The sequence below is a fragment of the Chamaea fasciata genome, unplaced genomic scaffold, assembly GCF_029207755.1.
Source record: "Chamaea fasciata isolate MVZ Bird 193981 ecotype frontalis unplaced genomic scaffold, bChaFas1.0.hap1 SCAF_5, whole genome shotgun sequence".
NCBI lineage: Eukaryota > Metazoa > Chordata > Aves > Passeriformes > Sylviidae > Chamaea > Chamaea fasciata.
Window position 1 is genome coordinate 68,184,316 of NW_027094090.1, and position 19,126 is coordinate 68,203,441.

Below are 19,126 nucleotides of genomic sequence, written 5' to 3' on the forward strand. Positions count from 1 at the left end.
GGTTTCATTTTAATATAAGAAAGAAATACTTCACTGAGGGCATGTGGTGGAGTCCCTGTCTTTATTAAAGAGTTTTCAAGATGTAACTGGACAGGATGCTGGATGATCTCATCTAGGCTCCTTTCCCACCAAAAAAAAAAGGGGACCCAATGATCTCTCAGGGATTCTTTCAGCCTGGGCTGGTCTACGACTCAGTGATTCTACACTGACAATTCAACCGTGCTCATGAGTTAAGATGCAAGGTAATGGTCTGCACTCTGTCACCTTCACCTCAGTCTTGACACCTTGTAGGACTGGGCTCTTAGTTTGGTGTTGATCTCGGTGTAGCCCAGCAGGGACAGACACTTTCTGCGATGAGCATCTCCTCAGCGCTGCGCACGCAAACATCTGCACAGTCCTGCCTGGGCCCCAGCACAAGCTCTGTGCAGAGCTGAACATGGTTTTCAGAAACGAGATAGATTTAACGATGAAACTCTAGACTTAAAGCAGTCAAGTGACAAGTTGAAACTCCCGTACGTTCAAATCCCAGATTATCAAAAAGGTAAATTCACGGCATTAGCCTGTTTATCACAGTGATTACTGGTGCTTAGAAGTGAATGGAATGCAAGGTATCTAATAACAAGGAGGACCCTTAGAATATGTCACCGTGCTTTCCAGTCTGTAACTTCAAATTAGAAGTAGTGCTTCAAAGTTGTTATTTTATTGTTCCTACTGATCAAAAAGTACAGCGTTTTACAATGTGACTGCATTTTCAGCAATAATTCACTTACTTTGAATAAGCCGTATGTTCGTGAGGCTTGTAGGTTTGCATTCATTATTGTTTTAGGATAAACAAAGCTCTTATTCTCCAAGCAGGATATCTGGTATTTTTTTTCTGAGGCCATTTAATTTTTACACTTTTAGATTTTTTTTTTTTTTTCTCATGGAACTACTCGCTCTCCCAGTAAAGGTGGTGTTTGTGGTTACACCACATCTGTTTCCTGTTGCAGCCTATATTCTCAGTGTGATCTGCAGTATTCAGAGTGGCCTCAGAATGTGAAACTCACACCACATTGTGGTTAAAAGCAGCATAAACCTCTGGAGACACTGCCTCATAGCAGCTGAAGGTGGGATTCCCTGGGGATGGACTTCACTGCGAGCAGCTGACCCATGTGGAGCTGGGGAAAGGGGAAAGAATCCAGAAAGGGGCATGGCTTGGGACTTAGTTGTTGTCTGAGTTTGAGTATGTGTAAAGATGATGCTGAAATCCCTTGAAACCGCTTGATAAGTGATTGTTTCTTTTTGCTCTGTTCTTCTTGTACATATCACCCCTACATCTCTTGCCACTTCCCTACTGCCTTACGCCAGTCTGGTTGACTCTGTAGCCGGTGGATTTAATTCTCTTGAAATCACCTAACATGCAGCCAAAGTCAGTGCAGACAACGTGGTGCCATGGGAAAAAAACCCATATATTTATATATATTTATCTATATATAATGTGGTGGTAGTGGGCAGATGTTTTTATTAGGCAACGTAGTGCAGATGTGCTCAGGTAAAATTGGGAAGTGGGAGCAGAGTGGCAGGTATATGTAAGTACCTTCAGAAAGGTGCATGTTTTGTCTAGGGGATGTAAAGCTGTCTTTCAGAACAGCCTTTTGTGTCAAACCAAAAATTCATTAAAAGCAGGTATTTTATCCTTCAGTCCTCCCTTCTCTTTTCCCGGCTCTTCAGTAAAGGGGGAAGCTTATTTGAGCAGCTCTTAAAGTTTGCCAAAGAGAGTTCGTCTCACTCCACACACCTTCCAACTGATTTTCTTTGCTGGTAGTTAAGCACTCCCTGAAATAGAGAATTTTCTTTCTTTTACAAATACAACACAAAAAAAAATGTACTTTCTATAAATGCTACTTTGCGATGGTGATGTTTTATTGCTTATTACAGTGTGGTTTTAGTTGGTTCGCTTTTCAACATCCTTCCATTCTGTGTATCTTCTTGGTCTGCTCAGCAAGCACCAATTGCCATGTATTAATCAGTTGCAAACAAATGGCTTATTTCTTTTCATCTGTCATTTATCTGTATTTTAAGGCTGTATTTATCTGTAGTTTAAGGGGAAGGGGGAAACAAGTCACCACAGACAAGTCATCTGGTTTTGAGGTACGTGTGCATTAGTGCATTTGTAGAAGCGTGCTGTATGCTCTGCTGGACTGAAGGGTTTTGGTAAGCGAATTCCATAAAGTAATTATGACCTTTCTTCAGAAATAAATATGGAGCTTATTCCTACGATCCAGCAAATGTGCAGAGCCCCTTCGAATTTCTTCTGCAGGAAATATGCACATAAAGATTCAGTTCCCGTTTTAATATACTGAGAATAGGTGCCAAAATGTTGGGAAGTTTGACAAGGTATAGTTTTAAGGAGAAATTGAATTCTTGTGAAGGTTACAGCATTTCTTCCACTCTTTTAAGGAGATTTATAACTATTTTATCAATTGTACTGAGTCCTGGGAAAGGTGTGTGTTTCAGTTCCATTTCTCTATTCATTTCCTCTCTTCACGTATGTGCCTGGGTAGGAGTTGCTCCAAACTAGCCTTTGCATTTCTCGTGATCTGGGATGATATTCTGGTCACCAGCTGTCATCAGTCCAGTCTGAGGTACTGAACCAGTTGATCCTGAAGGTTGTCATTGCATAAATCTCTGGGTCTGAGCCGTGGGAAGGATGAGAAGCCATATAGATTTGTTTGTGGCTATCTTAATTCCATAAGTGAGAGAGATTTGAAAACAGTGGTTTAATAGATCACTCTTTTTCCAGTCATGTGCTTAGAACATGCCTGGGTGGTGGGAAGGATCCTTGAATGTTTCAGGGATTAGTATGCTACCTTGGAATTGTGAATCATATTGTTTCAGAAGGTTTTTGTATTAAGGTTGGTTGGAGGTTTTTTCTGTTTTTGAAAGGGTGGTATACATACTGTAAACTTAAACTGTGACCTTGAAACAAGTAGAAATATTTCAGAAGGATTTTTTTTTTTCTGAAAAGCTGTAGCACCGAACCATTTTTAAGCTTCTCTTAAAACATGGGACTCTTCACTCCTGTCAGGATGGTACATTTTATAATAATGCTTGACATTCATAAGACACTTGATCACTTGAACGTGCATACATGTGTTTAATTAATCCTTTCAGTGCCTCACTGAGGAAGTTAGGTATTACTCCTTTTTAGCAGTAGAGAAAAGCGACGCAGTAAATTCAAGTGTCTTGACCAAAGGCGCGCAATTATTTACAGACTGCTGCTGTTCCTTGTAGTAAAAAAAATTACTGTACTTAATTTTGAAGAATGTAAAACTGGTTGCTTATTCGGACTGAGGATATAAATACTAGAAATATACTCTGTAGATCTTCATTGTTTGCCTCCCAGTATTTGTGTGGAGTCTCCTCTTAACGCTCTCTGTAATACGGGCAAAGCTCACTCGGGAGGGGCTCTGGAGTAGAAGATGCTGAGCCAGAGCTCCTTGGCCATTATAAATTTGTCTTCATTCGTGTAAAACACAGTGACTCCTCTTTAAAACTAAACCAAAACTCATGTCAGAAATGAGAGTGCCATAACAGGAGTAACAATTATTACATAATAACAGTTCCTAAAGTAAAGGTAACGAGGGTTGTGTCATAATTTCACGTTACAATCTGGTTACGAGACTAACCGTCTAAATGAGGCTTTTAGAGTAACTCCCTATTAATAAACAGCCTCTTCTTTTTTATTAGGGCGCTGTGTAACATTGATAGCATTATAATGGATAGGAGATTATTTTTTAATTTGTAGTCTGAGCGTGGAGCAGCTAGTTTGTTAATCTGCCAAACCGTGGCAGCTTTATTCCATGTACCTAAAAAGTTTGTGTATATTCACAGGTCATGAATGCTGATGGAACTGGTAGGAGAGTCCTGGTGGAGGACAAGCTGCCTCATATATTTGGATTCACTCTGCTGGGAGACTACATCTACTGGACGGACTGGCAGAGGCGCAGCATCGAGCGCGTGCACAAGGGCACGGCAGAGAGGGAGATCATCATCGATCAGCTGCCCGATCTGATGGGCCTCAAGGCCACCAGCGTCCACCAGGTCACGGGTGAGTGGTCTGCCCATCGGGCAAGGGAGAAGGAGGCACAAAGTGTCAGCAGTTCCGTACCGCAGAGTTTTAGAAACGGGCAGAATCCAGTCCGGCGGCTTGGTGGGGTGGGTTAGGTCTTCTGTGAGGAGCTCCAGTTCTGCAGCTTGGAAGGATATCGAGAGCTCAACGTGTGCTCCAAGTATGCAGAAGCTAAGAATGACCCTGTTTTAGTCCGTTCAGTAGTTTTTACGTTAATATTGGAAAATTATCTTTAAAAATATCTAGAAGTACTTCCTGCCCTGCAGTGTTTGTGGTGTAGAAAAGCAGCATCTGGCTTTAAATTGCCTATCCTAGGCTATCCGAGCACTGGGGGCAGTGTAATTGTAGCATCACAGAACCTGAGTGTCCTGCTATGTGGATAAGGCTTGCAGCTTCTTGCTGTCCTGTCTGGATTGTACTGCAGGAAACGATTCAAATGTAGTTGAGATGTATCTTTTGTGTGGCTGATGCCCCAGGGTACCTGTGTTTTGAAGGCAGCCCTCTTTCCAGCTGTTTGGACAACTGAACTCTTTAGTGCCAAGCCTCCCTTAGTTCAATTTCCAGCATGTGCAGGTAGGGAAGTGAGTATTGTGAAGAGCTGCTTCACCTGCATCCCGGAGAGAAGAGCCCATGGAGTGGATGTGAAAATGGCTCTGCAAGGGGTTATGTAGCTGGACCAGTGTACTGTAAAAGGCAGCAGAGCATATACTTACCATGCATTCAGTGCTTGTGCTGTGAATTGGGATCATCAGTAGCTGTTTAAGCCCAGATCCCTTTCCCTATAATGCTTGGTTTGTTTCTTGGCGTAAGGAGAAGAAATCACTGGCTTTCCAGCCAAGGAGAGTTAGGTCTGCCTAAAGGATTACAGGAAATGAATGAAAAATAATTTGATCAGAGAACACAAGGAGAAAAATTGCATGTTTGCTTGGAGGACTCACATTGCGGCTGCTGCACGTGAGGACTAGCTTCACCTTTTCACCCGCAGTCAGTTTGCAAATGGTTGCTTTTTCCTCCCGCTGCCTGCTTAGGTACAAACCCCTGTGCAGAGGACAACGGCGGCTGCAGCCACCTGTGTCTGTACCGCCCGCAAGGCCCTCGCTGCGCCTGCCCCATCGGCCTGGAGCTCATCAGTGACATGAAGACCTGCATCGTCCCGGAGGCTTTCCTGCTCTTCTCCAGGAGGGCGGACATCAGGCGCATCTCTCTGGAAACCAACAATAACAACGTGGCCATTCCGCTCACCGGAGTCAAGGAGGCCTCCGCCCTGGATTTTGATGTGACAGACAATCGCATTTACTGGACTGACATTTCACTGAAGGTAGAGATTTAGTCCAAGCTGATACAAGCATCTTGAGATATTTATGAGTAGGTTGATCAATGGGGTTTACAAAATTCAAGGGATGTGTAGAAGGGTTTAGTTTTTAACTACGTTTTCTGCAAGTGACTTGATACCTGTGCCAACAATAACTTACGGACTTCTGCAACTGAAGAATCGTAGTAGTTAAACACAAAGAGTTGAAATGAGTCTGCAAGAGGTGACTTGACTGAACTCCCTAAGCATGGTATTCTTCTGAGCTGTGTAAGTGATACAGGTTAAGACTGAGATATAAACTTCCCTGCTGTGTGCTGTCAGAAACTGGCACAGCTAGCAGGTTGTGTTCAAACTAGGGAGTAAACCAAAATCAGGGATTTGTTAACTTCTGGTTGGTTGTGGGTATGAGGAGTGTGTGCAGATAGGAATATTGAGGACATAGAAATGTAGCCCATGTTTGCCCAAAGAATTCTGTGCTATTCTAACATAAGTCCTTTACTTTCAGGCTTATCAGGGAATGCCTAAACTCTATTACATTATTAAAATGGAATTCTGGCTGTATCTGCTATCACAGGCCGATCCTGATGGCAGAATAAAAGTCCAAGAAGAGATCGTGCTCAGTGAAATTAAATTTAGCCATCAGTACTGAAGCTACCGAGCTCATCAGTCATTTGGTTGTTTTCTTCTGTTTGCTGTTCAGTCCTGCACTTTTTCATTAGGCTGCTTTAAATAGTGTTCCATGCTAAAACGTCGATGCTTTTGTATAGCCCTGGGAGAGCAAAAATATTTCCCCCTCGAAGTTGGCACTGAGTTATTAAGGTCACTTTGTCATGTAGAGGCTTAATTCAACCAGACTAGTTATCCCATTTATTTCCCCAGTGAGATGCTATTGTAATTGACACAGAATACATTCACGGAGCGCAGTAAATCATTACTTCTGAATAGCAGCATTGTTTGCTTTGCAAATAAGTAGCATATTGTAAGATCCTCTTTCCTGTGAGATGTCTAAAATCTGAAAGTGTTTAAAATTGAACAAAGAGCACAAGCAGCCCAGTGACAGGCTGGTAAGATTTCTAATTTGCCTGCGTGTCTTTGTATCCCCGCAGACCATCAGCAGAGCGTTTATGAATGGCAGCGCTCTGGAGCACGTGGTGGAGTTTGGCTTGGATTATCCTGAGGGCATGGCTGTGGACTGGCTGGGGAAGAACCTCTACTGGGCTGACACTGGCACAAACAGGATCGAGGTGTCCAAGCTGGACGGGCAGCACCGCCAGGTGCTCGTGTGGAAAGATCTCGACAGTCCCCGGGCACTGGCACTGGACCCTGCCGAGGGGTAACTTGCCGATTTAATTCTGTGTTTATGAACAGTGAGAAACAACATTGTGATGCTTCCTCTAGGGCATGGTCGTTAAGCTCTGCCTGTAAACCCTGCGAGAACTGAGCTGGGGAATACAGCCTGGTAATTTAGAGAAATACACTCTTAACGTACTGAATAATCATTAAAAATACTAAAAAAAAAAAAATTAATCAAAGCGGTGCATTAGAAAGGGATTTATATTTGGTTTTTTAATTAACCACAAAATCAAAGTAGTTTTAGGTTTATGGAATTCATTAATCAGAAAAAAGACTGTAACACTGAAAGGAATATATTTATAATTTTAAAAATTAGGATTCTTTTTTATCACAAGTTAGGGTCCAATAATGGTATTAAATGATTTAATTTGAGGGTGGGAGAGTGAAGTTTATAGTCTGAGCATAAGGAAGGTGTTTGTTTCTTCAGATAAGGAAACCTTTTAGTTTGTATGGACAAGGGAAGAGGGACAGAGGAGGAGCGGAAACAATTATTTTCACCTCTGCCCCAAATGAAATATTTTCTGAGAAGAAACATCTCAGTTGGATTGAAGTTGTAACAGCAAAAGGAGGGCAATAAACAGGGAGAGGAGGGAAGGGATGGGGCAAGTCAAGCTAACTATTCAGCTTCCGAAATGGCTCTTCTACCATGAAACGCTCACTTGACAGTAACTAATTACTGCAAAACCTTTTTGAGGTTGTACCAGCAATGCGTTATTTTTCAAATGAGGGAACTTCATTTGCAAGGGTTATGACATTCTCACAGTTCCCAGTCGCACTGTGAGAGCTGCAGCAGTGCAGAGAACTTGAAACACATTCCTCCTCCTTTATTTCAACAAGGTGGTGGCAATGGTCACCTCCAGTGGGAGCCTAGATTGGATTCAGCCCTGATGTGCCGGGGGTTGCCTGGATGAGAATTCAACATCCGATTCTTAGATCCGCTTACTCATTTGTAACAAAAGGCTGCCGTGGATGATTCTAGTTTTACACTGGAAGTAGGTTTTTCCCCAGGATTATCATCATTCTAGTGCTTTGTCTCTTCACCACAGATCAGAAGAAAAAAAATTCCTTGGGTCAGAATACCCATTTTTCCTCACAGCAATAGTATAGCTGTGTACTTACATACGTATATATGTATAGTTATAAAAGAATACATACAGTTTAGTTGTACTTTAAATGCAAGTTTTCAAGGCATTGCTGCCATGAGGGCAATTCTAACACAAAACTTTAGACACGGACTACTTGCAAAATTTTGAAGATAAATCTGCAAGTGTTCCTGGGTGTCTAAAGAATTTCTCCCCCTTGATCGTCAGTTTCTGAAGCAACCTTTGCTCTTGTGCAGTTGGTTCGAATTGAAAGACTTCCCAGGGGTTTGTTACTAGTGTTATTAAAACCCAAAGGTGTAAATATTGGATAGCTGCCTCTCACTTTTTTTTAGAATGGTATCAGCTTAATATTTGGGAAGAAGTGACTAACTAGCCATCAAATATATAATATACAAATATACATGCTACTCTACTGTGCAGTGCCTAAAGAAAATGTAAACATGTGCGAGTCTGTCCTTCTTCCAGATGAGGCATAAGCTGGCACGTGAGTATGTAATAATTGTATTTTTGCTCCTTTGGAAATGCCATGCAGTTTTGTGTGTCTTGGCTGAGATGCAAGACACTTGTTCCGTGCTGGTTGTGTGGTTGTGAGCAGTGGCACCTATTAAGAAAAGTACCCTGCGGATGTGCCTTTATGTGTTCCTTCATTTGAGAGACAACTGACTAGAGGCAGAAGGTAAGTGCTCTGGAAAAACATCCTGCTGAGTAGCCAGGTATAAATGAAAGTGCCAACCTCTGCCTCTGAAATGACATGCAAGGATTAGTTACTAGCAAAGTGCCGTCACACGGAACTTGCTGGTGACAATCCAGGTCCAAGTGGGAAAAAATAACGTTGGAAGCGTTTTGAGGAAGCTTGACTCACTTTCTTGCCTGCACTTTGGAAAAAAAAAAAACCCACCTCGTTTAGCACAATGGATCTTCATAAATGCTTGAATTTACACCTGTTCTTTTCCTCTTACTCTTTCTAAGGAATTTTCTTTTGCTTTTCCTCTTGAGTTCTCTTGGATTGAACGCGATTGTTTTTCTTTCTTCTGCTCTTTCAATCAGCTTCATGTACTGGACTGAGTGGGGCGGCAAGCCAAAGATTGACAGGGCTGCTATGGATGGCAGCGAGAGGACCACGCTGGTCCCAAACGTGGGACGCGCCAACGGCCTGACCATCGACTACGCCAAGAGGCGCCTCTACTGGACCGACCTGGACACCAACCTCATCGAGTCCTCCAACATGCTAGGTGAGCCCCAGGCAGCATCCTGAGGGCAGCGCTGCTTTTTTGCAGCTCCCTCCTGGCAAATCGTGCCTTAAATAACGCAAGGATACGCGTCACGAGGCAAAAATAAAATTTTCCGACCTCGCGCGCCTTTAACGTTGGCTTCTGTAACTCGTGTTTATGTAACGCCGCGGTTGGCGAGGCCTCGATTTTCTTGCGGGTGATTGGGTTGCTCAGAAAGTTAAAATTACACGAGGTACGTCTTTCCAGTTGTATGTAGGACAAAGATGTCAACTCGCGGTGTTTCGGAGGGTCTTGTTTTGCTACTCTCAGGAGCACTAGAAAATACACGACAAAGGTAGAAAGAAAGCCAACGAGAGGATAACAACAGCTTATTCAACATGTAATTGAATGCAATTTGGTTTTATATCTTTGTTAGTATCCTCAGGCATTTTCCACCCCTGTATTCTGCATGTTAAGGAGCTTTTCCTGGCTAGTGCTTATCAGCAGGGGAGTTCTCTTGTGCTGGGGTCTGTGATCATTTTATAAACTGGTAATTGCAGCTAAATGGAGGTAAAATATTTTATTTTTTTCACTATCCCAGAGTACTGTGTGGAGGACCTAGGCCCTGTCAGATTTGCACAGTACCTTGTTTTAACGTCTCAGCACCCATTGGAGTGAGCTGCCTTGTGTATGCTGAATTATTCAGATTAGCGTTAACAATAGCCAATATTTAAGCATTAATAATTAGTCAGTATTGAAGGCTAAAGGAGTTAGTCTGCTTTAAACTAAACAATATGCTGACAGTAGTGGAACAAAGCTGGAAAAAGATCAAAACAGGAAAATGCAATATGGGAATGACGTGTGATAGAAAAGCTTTTCTTCAGCTTCTCGTGTATTGTGGTGTTCTGTGGAGGCCTGCTCCATGTTTCCCTGTGGAAGGTGGGGCTGGACACGGCAGTCGAGCTGCTTTTTCCCCTCTGCCTGTGGCTGGTGAGAGCAGAGTGTGGGGCTGTGCGTCCTTGACTTCTGCGTGCAAGGAGGGAATGACTTCTTGCTTCAGAATCTCCTGTTCGTGGCGTGTGACCACACAGCAGGAGGTGCCACGGTAATGAAGTGCTTGGTAAAACATGGTTGGAATAATTTCCCCCTGCCCTGTCCTGCTCCTTGAGACCTCTTAACATTTCCATGGTGTACACAATTAGCTGTTTCCTGTCCTGACTTTCTGGCTGCTCCTTCCTGTTGAGACATTCCACAGACAGGTTCGTTTAGCCTTGTATATTTAATTTTTCTCATAATGCAGTGCAGTACTTCATTTAGCTCATGACAATTGTCGTTTTGTAAGCAGTAGGAAAAAAATTGGTGCAAGAGATGCTCAACTGGAAATACAGCGTCAGGGTCCTGCATTAAATTGAGAGGCATCCCATCAGTTTTGGGAAGGAGGGAAAAGACAGAATATTTCTGAGAACCCTGATAATTTTTGAAATTGAAACCTTCTCTTCACTAAACTACATTTTTTTTCCTGTGAATGGCAAGCGGGATTAGCACATTTCTGTGATAGGCTCTGAGGTTCCTTTTTACTTCTGTGCATTACTCTGTTATTCACTCTCGTAATGATGAAATAGTAACTTCAAAGTAATTGCGTGGTAACCTTTCTGGGCAGGGGACGTGTTCACCAGCATACTGCTTGTGCCCAGATAACTCTGCTTTTCCTCTCCCTTCTCTTTGGACGCAGGCCTTGACCGTGAGACCATAGCTGATGATTTGCCTCACCCCTTTGGCCTGACCCAGTACCAGGATTACATTTACTGGACAGACTGGAGCCGCCGCAGCATCGAGCGGGCCAACAAGACCAGCGGGCAGAACCGAACCATCATCCAGGGCCACTTGGATTATGTCATGGACATCCTGGTCTTCCACTCCTCCAGGCAGGCAGGCTGGAACGAGTGTGCCTCCAGCAATGGTCACTGCTCTCACCTGTGCCTGGCAGTCCCCGTGGGAGGGTTTGTCTGTGGCTGCCCAGCCCACTATTCCTTGAACTCCGACAACAGGACCTGCAGTGGTAAGCCGTGAGGAGGGAAAAGGAAATGTTCCTGCATTTGTTCGTGTTTAGTAACCCACGCCAGCATTGCGCTTGGAGGAAAGAGTAGCAGTAGTAATTTCCAGTAGTAGTATCTTACTGAGTTTTAAGACAACATAGGATGTTGACAGCAAAAACAAACAAAAAAAAGAAATAGTCTTGCAGCATACCGATATCTTAATTAAATGAGAAGAATGGCTGTTAGTGAACTTTTCCAGTGGCCTGGCTACATCTCTGTAAGCATGAAAGCTAAAAATGTTTTGATTCTGTGTCTCTGCTAGACCCTCTCCAAGTGCTTTCTTGCTTGTTTATTCATCTGCTTGTGTCTTTCTAGTCTTGCCTGGCATGAAGGAGACGTGATACTTTAGTCTGGGCTCTAGACTTGGTGCAGCTTTTATGGGGTCAGGATTTCATTCTGTTTGCTGGCTGACGGGATGATGAGGTGGGCCACTCAGACCTCTAGCAAGTGTTTTTTCTCAGTGAGGATGGGTTGGGCTCCATGGCTTCCCCAGCAGTCTGGTTCCTGATCTCAGTGCAGCCAAGCCCCATTTTTCTTTATTGTTGTGCAGCATACAAACCACGAGGCCCCTCAGGCTGTGTGTAATTAGTTTTTAACCAAATAATTTATCCATCTCTCAATAACTGGCTGCCAGTGAAGCTCTCATAACTTTGGCAGCAGCTCTGGGTGGCTGATTTCCACTGGTGTCGTTCACATTAGTCAGTGGGTGAAGAGATTCCTGGTACAGAGAGACAGATTGTATCTCATCCACATTATGCATGAGTGGAGACATCCAACTGTTGTCTGAAGGCTGAAAGCTGGGCAGATTGTTCCACAAATACCACCTCATGGCATTTTTTGAAAACCAGGCTTTTCAAAAAACTGTGCTTTTCTACTCCCCATGTGTTCTGTACTTCTCCTCTCCTGTTTTTATTACAGTGGCCCCTTGCACGAGAGCTGCATTCTTGCACCCTGGTAGTCTCACGTGTTTGTGAGAGTTAAGAGGCATGGCTGGCACCTCTCTGGTAGTGACTGGGATCTTCTAGGTGTAGGAATTGGACTTCTAATGGAGAAAAAAGCAGCAGAATGATCAAAGGTCGTGATTTTCTTGTGAAAATGCTCGCAGAAACAGAGCAAGGAGCAAAAGATAGGAACTACATTGTGAGCAAACAGAACCATTTCCCCGTGGTACAGTTCAGGGCTCTTTGTGTGGTATTAGGAGTTTTCCTTTGCCATATTCAAACCTGGGATCTTTCCAGCTTCTCATTTGTAGGTAATTGGAGATTTAGGCCTCTCTGCATGTAATTTAATTCCTTTTTTTTTTTTGGGACACTGCAATTGGAGCATGAATTGTTTTAATTTTCTTTTGCCTTTATTACTCGCTTACGTACCTCCTGAACATTATTAGTCCAGGCCCTGTCTAGAGGTCCTCCCTTCTGGAATATCCTGCTCGTGCATGCATGGGTTCTTTTAATTATGCTCTGGTGAGATCTCTTCAGCCCTACCACGTGTCATGAAGTTGGAAGGCAGGGTGACACAGGAGACGCATTCAACGCACTCCATTTGCCTGCTGCCAGAAACGCAGTTAAAATATGTGACTATTGGGAGGGAGAATGATGAAAACTGGAAAGGGATTTCTGAAGCTGGGACTGTTTCAGAGATGTGGAGTCTCAAGGGGAGAAATTCTTCCGTTGCTTTTTATAATGAGCCATCAATTCCAAGTTGCAAGCCAGGCAGTCTTGGGAAGTGAGAGGGTGTCTTCGGGGAAAAGTAGAAATAATTGTAGGTGCTTACACGTTTACCTGCATTGTTTTACCTGAAGTTTTTTCCCTTTCCATTTCTATCATAACTTCTTGGTGGGAATTCTGATATTTCTGAATCCATTATCTTGCTATACACATTCATATAAGCTTGTCTTCGGTTTATTTTTTTTTTTTTTTTTGTGCTTTCTTCTACAGTTTAGAGCTAAGTAGAAGGCAGCTCAAATTATTGGAGAAGTGCTTGGAGGGAAAATACAGGTTTTCCAGAAAGCAAAAATACCTTGCAATTAGGCCTGATTGTTACAGGATATTAGGACAGAGTGTTGGTTTCCAAGGAAACCCCTCCCTGCCTTTTTTTTTGGATTTTTTTTTTTTTTCCCAGCAGTCAGAATAGCTGTTCAAAGAGTATGCTAAAATAACAAAGCGAGGTGATGATGTTCTCTAGGAGACTTTTTCTTCCTCCCCTTTCCCGGGTGCTGCCTTACCTGTTTTACAGGCTGGTAAATGAATGCAGTGTCCCACTGATAATCTCTCTCCAGACTTGGGCTGTAGAGAATCGATTGTAAAACTTCAGGGAGGCTTCAAGCTGCATTCCTGGCAATTGGCTCTTGTGCCATCTTGCACAGCAGTGGCTTCAGGTAGAGCATTATTGAAAAGAACCTTCTGGAAAAGGAAAATGCTTTCACTACCTTCTCTGATTCCTGACCCAGTTATGTAATAGGGACAATTTTTTTTTTTCAATTATGTATTAAGTACATTGTGCACTTACTGCAAGGTACAGTTGACAAACTGCAGCTGTATGGGGGGTTGAAATCTTACTTTCTGCTCTTTGATGGTATTTCTAATTACAAAGAACAAACGTTTGTCCAGGCAATTTTTTGCTGGGCAGAATATCAGATTTCTTTCTCTCATTCCCAGATAACCACCAAGAAGCAGTAAAGATACATAGACTTGAGAGAAGCAAATACATTTTTCTCCAAAAACACAGCCTCGCACACAGTTAAGAAATTTTCCTGTGAATTAGTTGTTTCATTCCAGTACAGGCAGAAGGAGGATTTGTGGGAACAGGACTGAACCACTGTCAATCTCTTTTCCCTGAAACGTCTAAATAAGGAACCAGTGCTGGTTTTTTCCCACCTTTCTCTACAAGTAGAAGTGCACCTAGCAAAGGGTTAAACTTCAAAATAGTGGAGCTGCATTTCCCTGAGACCCCTTTAGAAAGAAAACGGACAGTTCTTTGAGAGGCGTAATTGACCGTTCTTCTTTGAGATGCTTTTGACAGAAGTCTTCACATTCACTAATCCTGCCACTTAAAAAGTCTTATCTTTGCCTGTCACATCCATGTACAGACATTTGTAGTGAAAAGAGGTCATTTGAAAGGTTTTTCGTACTCATCAGAGGTTGGGATTGTTATGTTTTGATTTTTTTGTTTGGCTTTGGCAAAGGAAGAGGGAAAAGGGGAATGAAATAGGGTTTGGAAGACAAGCCATATGAAGAACGACTAAGGGAGCTGGGATTGTTCAGCCTGGAGAAAAGGAGACTCAGAGGTGACCTTATCCCTCTCCACAACTCCCTGAAAGGTGGCTGTGCTCAGGTGGAGGTTGGTCTCTTTCTCCAGGCAGCAGCTGACAGAACGAGAGCACACAGCCTTAAGCTGCACCAAGGGAAATACAGGTTGGATGTTAGGAAGAAGTTTTTCATGGGAAGAGCGATTAAATACTGGAATAGTCTGCCCGGGGAGGTGGTGGATGTGTTCAAAAGAAGACTGGATGTGGCACTCCATGCCACGATCTAGCTGAGGTGTTAGGGCTGGGTTGGACTCGATGATCTTGAAGGTCTCTTCCAACCCACACATCCTGTGATTCTGTGAAACAAATACCTGGTTATGGATTGTAGTTGTCATTCTTAAACATAAAAAACGTCCAGCATTATCACCGCATTTAACCCTTCTCAACCCCTTTCCTTTCTTTACCCCACCCAGCTCCTACCACCTTCCTGCTGTTCAGTCAGAAGAACGCCATTAACCGCATGGTGATCGACGAGCAGCAGAGCCCAGACATCATCCTGCCCATCCACAGCCTCCGCAACGTGCGGGCCATCGATTACGACCCCCTGGACAAGCAGCTGTACTGGATCGACTCCCGGCAGAACATCATCCGCAAGGCACAGGAGGACGGCAGCCAGGTATCCTGAGGGGGCTGGAATTGCTGAGCCTTTGGCTCGCCTGTGCCAAGCAGGATGGTTTAGATGCACGGGCTTCCCCGTAAGGTTGCAGTCCCTTGGCGAAACAAGTGGCATCCGGAGTTTTCCGGAGTCCTCGGCTGGTAAATCTGGGAGGTGCAGCAGTAAATAAAACGTGGAAAGCCAAGGCCGGCTCGGGGATACTGTTGTTCCCAGCACGTTATGTGCTCAACACTTTTTGTCTGGAAGCTGTTTGAGGCCCTTATTTGAGATGTGAAACACGGAAGGGAAGGTTGTCAGGAGGAACGGGAGGTGTGACAGAGGTATGTGAGCAGAGTGCTGGGGTGGATCCTGTGAAACGAGGAGGCTGGAACTGTGTGAGCACACTGCTGTGTCTGGAGCCTCCCAGGTTCTGGAGCAGGTAGGAGGAGAGCTGTTGTCAATCACCGGGGCACGGAGTGAGTAGGCTGAACATGTAAAAAATGTAGCAGGCTTGGGAAAATGTATTTGACTGGAGAATACAGAAAAGGTAGAGTGGGGTAGAAGGCAAAAGGTAATACGGGCTGGGGTGGTTCAATCCTGGCTGGAGGCCAGACACTCACCCAAACCACCCTGTCACCTCCCAGCTCCTCTGGACAAGGGAGACTAGATACAGCAAACGGCTCCTGAGTTGGGATCAGGGGTTCCAGTCTGTTCATCACACGTTGTTCTGCCACTGTTTCCTCCTCATGGAGAGGAGCCTTTTCCCTGCTCCAGTGTGGAGGGAGGAGGTAGAGACTAAGATGAGCGGCACAACACAAGAGAGGCCCTCTATTCAGCTGAATTTTAAGAGCGTGACTTCTGGTGGTGGGTGTGGTGGTAGCTGGCTCCTGCTGTATGCCCTTCAGCCTTAACTCTTAATTTAGCAATGCTTTAATTGTGGAATCTTTAAATAATACCCCAAACCAGTCAAAGTCACCATGTTTTTGCCAGCTTCAGCAGAATAAACAGATGGAAGACTTGCAGGCACACCGTTTCATGGAGGTGACAAGCCAAATGAAGCTAGGCAAAATTTCTGGTGAAGTTTAATTTGGGGATGAGAGGGTAGAGGCTGCTCACTTCATAAGCACGGCTTCCAGAATGTGTGTAGGCCATGTTTAGTGATTTATTAGTCCTCTTCAGAATTTCGGAAAAGTCCACAAAGTACGTTGATGAGGTTGTTTCTAAAGGTAATAATAATTAAAAAAGAAGAAGAAGGCATGCCAGCTCTAGAAGTCTAGACCAGTAGACGTTGAGCAGTAAGGTGTTAGCTGGAAATGCTCAGAAGTCAGGGTTGTACACTAGCTGATGTCCTTCCCATCTTTGGCAGAGCTGCCTTCCATTTATTAACCACCCTCATGTCCTCCAACTGAGATGGCAGCAGCGGTGGAGGAGGATGAGGCGAGCATTGCAAGTGCTGTCTGGCCTCGCTTTGCCTGTGTTTTCCTCTACTCAGCTGCAGCTTTGGGAATTAGTTGTGGTGTATTTCTATTGTAGACTGTAAAATGTGCTGAGTTTTGGTCTATCCAAACACAACTCTTGAGCTGTCAGAAAAGTAGAAAAAATACAGAAGCTGACCCTGGACCTTGAAGACAGAGACAATTTGGATTTACTGGTCGAACTTGCAAAATCGTACGAGCTGCAGTCAGCTTGTCTGATTGCCATTACAGCAAACCAGCAGGACTAATTGTCTCTCTCTTATCAAAGGTGTTGGTGTGGCAATAGAATTTGGGTCTCTCCTTATAATAATATTTTGGCTGTCTCCTTTTTCCGAGCGGCAGTTAGACATGGCACATCCATAGCAAATAAGTTTGCTCGCATTAGATTAAATGCTCTCCTGTGTGTTGTTTCTCTTTCCTTTGCAGAGCCTCACTGTAGTGACAAGTCCTGTTCCCAATCAGAACCTGGATATGCAGCCCTACGACCTGAGCATTGACATCTACAGCCGCTACATCTACTGGACCTGCGAGGCCACCAACGTCATCAACGTGACCCGCCTGGATGGGAGACCCATGGGAGTGGTGCTCAAGGGGGATCAGGACAGGCCCAGAGCCATTGTGGTGAATCCAGAGAAAGGGTATGTGAGGGAAATTCAAGCCCAGGGTTTTGAGAATCAAGTCGTTTTCTTGCTGCAGCTTGTTCTCTGTCAGGATAAAAAACAACTTTGACATTTGTTAAGATGTCTTGGATTTATAGCAAAAACGTGGAAAGATCAAATAAACCTTTTTTTTTTTTTCTTTTCCTCCCCTTCTAATCATTCCTGTTCCAGATACATGTATTTCACCAACCTCCAGGAGAGATCTCCTAAAATTGAGAGAGCAGCATTGGATGGAACTGAGCGAGAGGTGCTGTTTTTCAGTGGTTTGAGCAAGCCCATCGCCTTGGCTATCGACAGCCAGCTGGGCAAGTTGTTCTGGGCTGACTCAGATCTGCGCCGAATTGAGAGCAGTGACCTTTCAGGTAAAGTAGCACCTTAATTCAGTGATTCATTTGTGTGGTGTGGGTGTGGGGGGAATGCAGAGAAAAACTGTCATCTTTTCCTTCCTACTATAAACAGTCTGAAGTGTGATTCTAATCACTCCCTGAATTCCCAGCCAGGGAATGTGCATGACTCATGCAGCGTGTCTTTGCAGTTTCATGACTCTGTGATTTGCATTATTAATTGCTGCACATGCTATTTACTTCGGTTTCTCACTGCAAAACCTTCCTGTGGCTTCCCGAAGTTAGCTGACGAATAAATAGCAGCAGTTTTGGGAAAGGGGAGAGGAAGGATTGTTTTTAAAGGCATTGCTTTTGGTGCAGTAATCTGTCAATCAGAGGAACGTTCCCCGTTGGTGGAAAAATGTGTCCTGCAGAGTTGAAGCACCAGGTGTCCAGGTTACTTATGTACCTGTCATTTGGGGTGAAAAGATGTGAGAAGGATAGAGAAGACCTAACATCTCTCTGTCCTCAAAAGACAAAACCCTCCCTCTTCCAGCTGTGCAATTCTCTTTGCCTGCTCCCCGAGATTGGTTCTGCTGCTTGTCTGACCTCCTCTATGAGTTCATTCGGCCCACTTAACAATAACCTCACAACGTTACGCAGAAAAAGGCAAACAGAGAATGGTGTTCTGTTGGCTTGGAAAGCTGCGCTGGTTCAGGAAAGAGTCCAGCAAGCAACCAGCAGTGGAGCAAGAGAAGAGGGGAAAGTCATATGGTCCAGATTGGGTGAGAAAGGCAAAATGTCTTTCATTTAGCCTAATCCAGCAAACTGCTGGATCAGCTCAGCTGCCTCATCAGAACTATTTTGTGATACAGGTTGGGCTGGATGTTGTTGCTGGAACTGAGAGTTGAAAACACAACAGGAGTTATGACAGCTTGCAGTGATGTTTGAGGTAGTGTCTTCCACTTCTGGCACGGTACCTTCATTCAAAGTAGCAGCACGTAACCCTGTTGACACCACTCGGATTTTCAGCCTTTTGTTAAATTCCTAGAATAAGCTTTTGGTTTTGAAAACATTTTGGTTTTTTTTCCTAGGTGTTTGGAATTAAAGCTCAGAAAGACAGAAATTTTTTTCAGCGGTGTGTCACTGGAAGATTCAGGGTCACTACTGAACTGTGATATCCCGACTGTTTGCTGTTTTAAAATGCAAGACAAAACCTGAGTTAGTGAATTATTAAAGAACGAAAAAAAAACATGTGCCGTGGTGTTGCTCAGTACGTTCCAAGCTGTCCCAGATCCAGGGTTTGCATGAGTAGAGTAACAGGCAGGAGAATATTGCATGTGCTTTATTTCTCTCTTTGTCTCTGTTATCTGCCTGAAATTAGGACACCAGACAAGGAGATGGGTCTCAATTCTAATTCAGTCTAGGTTTAATGATTCTGTTTTTGTTTGTTTTTTCCCCCCCCTTTAAGATGTAGCTGTTGGATCGCCAATGTTGTGTAGTAAAAGCTCACTATATTTCAAAGAGCGTGAAGAAAAACCGTTCCCAAACCTCTCTTGCTTTTCGGCATTTGCACCACAA

At 43.9% G+C, this 19,126-nt stretch overlaps 1 protein-coding gene across 3 annotated transcripts in view; it reads left to right on the forward strand.

The window, feature by feature from the left end:
• LRP6 (LDL receptor related protein 6) overlaps positions 1–19,126 on the forward strand; it is a 103,484-nt gene that overhangs the window by 70,267 nt on the left and 14,091 nt on the right. For all 3 annotated transcript variants that reach the window (XM_066184311.1, XM_066184312.1, XM_066184313.1), the window contains 8 exons: positions 3,874–4,090; positions 5,140–5,429; positions 6,530–6,756; positions 8,927–9,111; positions 10,823–11,149; positions 14,907–15,109; positions 16,990–17,201; positions 17,394–17,584. In XM_066184311.1, coding sequence (XP_066040408.1) covers positions 3,874–4,090; positions 5,140–5,429; positions 6,530–6,756; positions 8,927–9,111; positions 10,823–11,149; positions 14,907–15,109; positions 16,990–17,201; positions 17,394–17,584 — 1,852 coding nt within the window. The remainder of the gene's footprint in view (positions 1–3,873; positions 4,091–5,139; positions 5,430–6,529; positions 6,757–8,926; positions 9,112–10,822; positions 11,150–14,906; positions 15,110–16,989; positions 17,202–17,393; positions 17,585–19,126) is intronic.